The sequence below is a fragment of the Hermetia illucens genome, chromosome 2, assembly GCF_905115235.1.
Source record: "Hermetia illucens chromosome 2, iHerIll2.2.curated.20191125, whole genome shotgun sequence".
Taxonomy (NCBI): domain Eukaryota; kingdom Metazoa; phylum Arthropoda; class Insecta; order Diptera; family Stratiomyidae; genus Hermetia; species Hermetia illucens.
The window spans coordinates 141,272,379-141,280,085 of record NC_051850.1 but is presented as its reverse complement, the minus strand read 5'-3'; the positions used below and the strand labels follow the sequence as shown (position 1 = coordinate 141,280,085).

The 7,707-nt window shown below is 43.4% G+C and overlaps 1 protein-coding gene across 1 annotated transcript; it reads right to left on the bottom strand.

Moving 5' to 3' along the window:
* Positions 1–5,547: 5,547 nt before the first annotated feature.
* On the bottom strand, positions 5,548–7,329 carry LOC119649531 (leucine-rich repeat and immunoglobulin-like domain-containing nogo receptor-interacting protein 1). The gene is made up of 2 exons (XM_038051718.1): positions 7,246–7,329; positions 5,548–7,189 (listed from the first exon to the last, which is right to left on the bottom strand). The coding sequence occupies exons 1-2, from the start codon at positions 7,266–7,268 to the stop codon at positions 5,698–5,700; spliced, it is 1,515 nt and encodes a 504-aa protein (XP_037907646.1). The 5' UTR covers positions 7,269–7,329; the 3' UTR covers positions 5,548–5,697.
* Positions 7,330–7,707: the final 378 nt, after the last annotated feature.

Sequence of the window (7,707 nt, the reverse complement as noted above, 5' to 3'; positions counted from 1 at the left end):
CCCCAGGAGTCTCGAGACGTGTGTCGAAATCCTCATCAGGATGGACGCCCTTCGGAAACCGCTGCAACCACCATACGAGAGCCCCTTTAAAGCTCTGGAACGAGGCGAGCACTCGTTCATACTCGACATCCGAGGCGGGCCCAAACGGGTGTCCTTGTCGAGGCATAAAGCCTCCGACGAGCTGGTGGCCGTTTTGAAAAAGTAGCTGTGAAGCGTCAGATTCGCCCGGTGACCTCCATTGGCGGAATCACGCAGATGGTTTGCTTCGCTGAACCCGCGCGGTTTCAGCTGGGGGCGGAGTGATGTGGCAGCACACGGGAGGCGCGAACCTAAGTGCTAACACCGCTGCATTCAATGGCCGCAGAAACAGCTGACGAACTGACATGAAACTGAAGCGAAAAATGTCAGGGAATGACAGTTTTTGGGTCAACAGAGTCAAGTCACTTCCGCCATTCGGAGAGAAGGAAAAAAGAAATTTAATGTTAACGGATTGAACATATTGGAAGTTTAAATATATTTCGGTGATATTGTTATTAACATAAAAGAGTTTAAATCAGAAGACGCTAAACTTCTATAAAGACCATATTAGCTTTCTGCCAAGACGAAGGCACTAAGCCCAGAGCAAAACATCCACGAAAAATATATCTTAGAAGTCGCTCTAAGTGTTCTATACCCTACTTTAGCATCACTGGGTAAATGCCATGTTTTGTGTTAGTATTCTCTTATGTGGTCTCATGTGTTGTATTGTATGTAGATCGTTAGCTGATTGGTGAAAAGGTTCACTGGGCTGAATTCAATAAGGATGTTGGGGTGTGCTCTTCCCACGTACTCGAGGAGAGCGATCGGATCTGACTCTGAAAGGCACTCATTTGGAGTGACTTTTGCTACGAAGTCGGAGGTTACTCGGTATCATTGGAACTGGAATAGCCCTCTGAGAGCATATACACCTAGAGAATTTTCGGAGGAAGTGCTCTTGGCTCGGTTGGCTCTCTATCCAAAGCAAGCATAGTTTGGTTTGGTATGAAATAAACATGGAATAATGTTACAACCGAAACCGCCTTCTCAGCTATTGCCTGAAACCATATTTTACCCTCCGTTAGCCGTGGTGTCGGATATATTGGAATGCCACGATAGCGAGTCATTCTCTCAGCATGGCTATCCCTTATCTCAGTACTACTGTGCATATTTGCTTAAGAAGTGTGGATTATGTTTTCTGGCATTTAACTTTCTGAAGCGCCTCATGATAATAATTCTTTTGTAGTTTTATAATGAATTTTTATTTTCTTTATTTACTGTGATATCTGGCGAGACGATCATGACTACCATGCGACCATGGTGTGTGTGTGTGTGTTTTGGGTGGCGGAGAGGCAATGCCTCAGAGCACTCAGACCTTAGTGGTCCATTGTACTCGATTCCCCCGTCTAACGGAATATCCCTGATTCGTTTATGTATGGCAGAATTTCCGTTAGTGGATGTGATGCTATCCGCTGCAGTTGGAGCACATCAGCCCCTAAATCTGACGTTTGATGCGTCCTTAAGCGGGGCACTCACAAAGAAAATGTTCCCTGGATTTCGGCTCCTCATTACAGGATGGACACGTATCATCTTGGATAACTCCTATTCTCAACATATGCCCAGCTGGTGATTTATGGCCAGTCAGAATGCCCACAATACTTCTGCAAGTCTTCCTGCTTTTCGACAGAATATGTATGTTTGTTTGGTTCTGACAGGAACAGTTTGGTCTGTCTAGCAGCATTAAGGCTTCGCCACCTGTCATTATGAGAAGCTTGTTCAGCCAATGCTACCGACATCCCAAATGCTAGTTCCGGTCCGGGTAAGGGGAAAGTTGAAGCCTCTTTTGCCAAGGCATCCGAGATTTCATTTCCCTCTACATCGCCCACTTCTCGTTTTTTTTTAAACGAGAGGTGGACTCCGGCTCCAGAACCATTTTCTGTCTTTGAGCCATCGGTGTAGAAGACGTCAGTATATCCTGACACGTATTCTTCTGGTTCGTCCTAGTTTTCTCTCCGTTTCTAGATAACAACGTATCTTGTACCAAACAGATATATGGGAATCTGAGAATCGGAAGCCATCACGAAAACTAGATTCAGTTCTCCCAATAACTCTTCCACTGCTTTGTGCCCTCCACGTCCATTGTTTTCCCATAGATCTAATCGAATTAGTCTATGAGCCGCTCTGATTGCAGTGCTCTCAATAAACAAATCCAAGGGCTGCAAATTGAGCAACGCATTCAGAGCTGCGCCGGATGTGGTGTTCATGGCACCTCTGTTACCCAGACACACAGTTCTTTTCAAAGTGGCTAGTTTACAGTGAAGCCCATGGTGTTTTATGTAGGTACCTGTCGAGAGACTTAACCCTACGGTCCTCTTATGACACGGATTGAATTTCTGACCACAATCAGAGCCCCGCTGAGACAAGCAACAACGGTACCAGTCTATACCAAGTGCATGGCTTAGCATTCATACTGGTGGATGCAAGAATTACCTAAATCTCTACCGAATTATGGAGTACGGCACCCGAGTTGATACGCAACACCACGCCGAGGTCCGAAGGGATCTTCTCGCTTGAGCATAACCACAACCACCATGAAACTCCCACTAGGGGGGACCAACCGCAAATAACCGAGCTGTCCTCACATACAACAGGAGTTCACCCGAAATATGTGAGTCCAGGGGCTTTCCCGGTTCCCATGGTACCAGTATACCCCTGGTAAGGTTTCGTGACCAATTTGCCACTTCAGATGAGACCCCGTGCAGACTCGGGTCTGATCGCCCTGATTAGGTCTTTGGAGCATTCGCCTACTGAATCACGGCCGGCAAACCAAGGTTATTACAGCGTCTCCCGGTGCTACCACTATGGAGGTTCTCCTCGGCCACTTGGTTTTGGTGTGGCCGATAGGGTTGCCGCCCCATCTTCCTCGCCGCCACCTCTGAGCACCTGGCTAGTTTGCAGCGAAAACTTTTCTGTTTTACCTTAACATCGGCTTAATGATAGCAACATATATCCACATTACTACCTGAGGCCTAGGTCCCCATGCCAAGGCAAAGACCCGCCTACACAGCCCATAAGCTGTGAGAGCTCGTTTCGTCTTTACCTCTACATGTACATAGCGTAGATCCACTTTATTAGAGTTTCGTCAACACCATGCTCTCTGGCGGCATCACAGACCTTTTGGAAGGGCGCACAGTCAAAAGCCTCTTCAATGTCCACGAATACCCCCATCGCGTACTCACCCTTCAGAGTTGCATCCTCTATCTTTGAAACCAAAGAATGAAAAGCAGACTCACAGGACTTTCCATGTGGGGTAAGCATGTTGGTTTTAATTTAGAGGATGCAACTTTAGCGCCTTCTTGCGAATGTGATGCTCAACCAGTCTCTCCACTTCTGAGACCTGTTTTCCCGTGTGGTAGTTCCAAGAGAGTCTGTATAGGCTCAACTCTGGAACTCGTGAAAGTACCATCCGGTTTTCTAAGAGAGTGCAACTTGGCCGACTCATCCTTATTAAGGACTCTGCACCACCTGGAAGTCTCCCTTTCACCTTCCAGTTCCTCACAATATGCTCTAAAAGGGTCCCGTTTCGAACATTTTACGAGCCTCTTATATTCATGCTGTGAGTTCTGGAAGTTTAGCCAGTCTTCATCTTTATTGCTTTTGCAAGTACGATTTATAAGTCGTCTGATTGACTTCCTGAGTCTGTGCAGTTCTCAGCTCCACCATGCCTCGGGAAATAGGACAAGCCTCTTCAAAGCACTCTAAAAGTGTGCGATTCAGAGTTTCCAATTGATCTTCTATCGACACAGGAGTCCTTAGTCGCCTAGGGAGCTCAACTTTGGCGCCAAGAAGTTCATTGAACTTTGTCCAATTCGATTTCTTAGGATTCTGTCTTTGTATTACAGGCTGTATGCCTAAATTCTAAGTAACGGTGATATGAGAGTGAGACTTCATCTAGTACTCGCCGGTTTCTTATCAACTCTAACAACTTCGAGTGCAGATTGTTAGGCCAATTACTTCACTTTTTCCAAGTTCCACGAACGTAGAGGCGCACCCTACGTTCGCGGTCATCAGACCAGCTGAAATGATAAAATCAAACAGCTTCTCTCCTCTAGGATTGCATTTGCTACTGCCCCAACAAATATGCTGAGCATTCGCATCACAACCTATTGAAAATTCAAGGCCACTTGATTCTGCATACACTACCAGATCGTCGGCGGAAGGCACAAAAAATCATAGGGCAAGTAGGCAGAGGCAACTATAACGTTTCTCTTCGTATCATTAACCTGGTATTGTAAGTTGATCGCAACAAGGTCCTGTGAACAGAATTGTCTCAGAACGCAGGCCCTCGGTCTCGAGGATCTTTCATCGAAGAAGATCCTGGTCCCCTTGACTGATCCAATACCACAGATTCTCTTAAAACGAACCCATGGCTCTTGAACCAGAAATATATAAGGACAGTCCTGCAACTTTGCCAGCTTTGCCGCCAGTAGATAGGAAGAAGCTTTGGCATGCTGCCAGTTGATTTGACTAACTCTTATGTTTGTAGTCATAAGTGCAGTCTAATATGAAAACCGCCGCTAACTGAAAAGTCTGCTGCATTCAGTGTGGATCTCACCGGGATTACCAGCTTGTCCTCACCTTCCACCGAAAGTTCCACTTTCTTGCGTCCGATTTCTTTGGATATCGCCACACTTGATGGTGTAGCAACGTCCATGTCCTCATTCGCAAGAAACTTCGTCTTCTTTCGCAGTGCCTTCCGTTGTCGTCGGCTAGAAGCCTTCCCAGATTCACGGAGTTCGGGCTACATGGATCTATTTTCATATACCAGCGTTAGACCAGTTACGTCCACATTATCAGTTTCCCTTTCTTCCGTTTTTCCGGGTACAGGCGGAGGAGAAGGTTCTGACAAACAAGCCTATAGTCCCTTCTCCTTTGCGGCTGAAGTTTCCTTCTGCCGAGCCTTCTTTCCCCGTATTTTAGAAGAGTTAGGTAACAGTGTCACCGACCGACCAGCCATAGTCAGATTTCTAGTTCCTCTCATTAAGGGAGTTGCTGTACTATCCTTTTTGGCTGACCGCGCCGTAGACGCCGGGTGTAGGTTTTCCACTGAAGTGGAAAGCCTGTCTTCCACAGATTTCTCCGTGGGGGAACATGAATTAGGTGAGGTCTCCAAAATCCGTGCTTCGGCTACGACCTGATTTCTTAGATTCGCGGGTGGATTCGAAGTCTGTGACTTCTTACCACTTGGAGAGTTACAATACTTTGTTTCCATCTTCATGTGTTTTTGGACACTCTTAGTGTAGTTGTAAACTACCACAAGCTCCCCCACCACGACAAGGTGGTGTCCGAGAGGGACCATGGTGATTTTCAACCATATTTTATCATTTAAACTACTTCAAGAAGGGGTGGCGCCACTTTATGAAGTTAAGATCTCATGCAAGGATAATGAGGAGATTGTCCTACGATAGCCCAATAAGAATTTTAGAGAAGGAATGTTGACTTCATTGTTTTAAGAGAAAAATTAAGTGAAAATTTCTTGAAAACATTCTCAAATTTATTCTTCATTTTATTTTTTTACAGTAGATTTTGTCAAAGGTAATTTTATTTAGCATTTTTGTACAGTTACAATTTAAAGAGAGTAGAAACAATATTAATGATTACTTTCAGAAACTGATCTGAAGTTTATTTCTTCCATACAAAAGTGGTACCATTTTCGCTGCATTCAATACCGCTTCTGTGTTCCACGCCACTCATGAACTCATCTGCATCCACCTGAAGAACCACGTCAGAACTTAAATTCGGAGGAGTCATAATTTGCAGTAAATAGGAACAGTTGAAGAGATTTCGACCCAAACCCAACTTGCGGAGAGATGAAAAAGCGTTGAACCGATAGCGTCCTGATATTTCTGTCAAGTTATTTCCACTTGCATAAAATTCCTCAAGATTGTCATGCATGTATGCCATAAACATTTCCAGGTTCAAGTGACCCAAACCATTTTCTGAAATGTCCAGAAATTTGAGTTTTCTTTGCTGTGAAAATGTTTTGTAAGTTATGCGTTTTAGATTTGTATGTCTGAGATTCAGTTTTTCCAAGTTTTTTAGCTGAGTAAAATCAGATGTCCTCACTGTCCCGAGACTGTTATATGACAACATCAATTCCTTTAAATTAATAAGTTTGGACACGTTTGCCAAACTGGTTAGGCTATTGTATGACAAACCGAGGTGTTCCATTGCTTGGCAGGATGTAGTACTCTCCCGAGCGTCGTTTCCATTCAAGCACTTCACATGGATTGAACTAAGCAGGTTGCTTGCAACATATAAGGTTGTCAAATTACCGCTTACAACTAGATCCAATTCCTTGAGAAAATTGTTCGACAAGAAAAGGGAGTGAATGTTGAGGCAACCTCGAAAGATATTAGAACCCAATGTGGACAGCAGGTTACTTGACAAATCTACATTAGTCAAATATTTTAAGTGATAAAACGCATACGGGGAAATATAACGAATCAAATTTCCGCGGAGATTCACATTTTCAAGTTTACTAGCACTATCAAACAAATTTCCTTCTATTTCAGTGAGTAGGTTTCCTGCGAGGTTTATTGTAGATAAATACGGGAATCGCTGCAAACCGTCGTCAGTTATTTCGGAAATTAAATTGTTGCTTAAATCAATTTCTTGTGCATTCCGGGCGAATATTAAAGAGTGTTGATTAATGTACGTAATTCTATTCTTGCTTAGGTTAAGCTTTGATAATTCCCATACCAATCTTTGCCTGTATATGATTGGGTCCAGCAATCGGATTCCAGTATTGGAAAGGTCTAGGTTTACTAAGTTTGGGAATTGGCGGTAAAAGGGATATGTGATTGGAAGCTTTTCGAAATAACAATCGTAAAATTTCACAGAAGTCACTTGCTTCATGCTGAACAACGCAGTTTCGTCAAAGATAAATCTTTCACCGGTGACCTTAACGAGAGAAACGTTTCGTCTGAAGAAGTGAGTGAATTGGGGAAACCTGTGTAATCCTGTTATTGTGCAGAATTCCCCGGTGGAACCGTATTCAGAATCCTTGCTATCATCGTCAGTTACATATTGGTTCTCTTCATCACATTTCAACTCTACCCCTTTTAACAATTGACTGTTGATTATTCTTATGGCTATAAGAATAATTATCCATCTGCAAAAGATCAATTATGAGCGTCCTAGGTTGTTTTAGATTTTAATACTATTTACCGAAGACACCACTTGCGACACATTTTTTCTCACTGAATGAATGAAGCCGGTGAAGATTCAAGATAAAAAGTCAGAATCAGACTGTCATCTAGGCAGAATACTACACTGATAGATTAGTTTATCTCCTACAGCAAAAGGAGATGCTGACACTTCATATCTTGAATCGAAGATAAGATGTAGAGCTGCAACATACTCGTAATAATAAACATAACTCATATTACAGCTTGAACTTCCATAAAAGGAATCATATGCCAAAGAGATTCCATAATGCAGAAAGTGATGTTGCGTGTCTTCTGATATTCGGTCGGGATTAGTAAATAACAAATCAGGTATGAAAGGTTTTGAGTATTTCTTATATAAAAAGATTTGAGTGGACATTTGTCCCATTAGTTCCTAGCACGCAATGTATGTGCATATATTATGTCAGAACATACCCTTTCGTGTGCTACTGACATTTAAAGC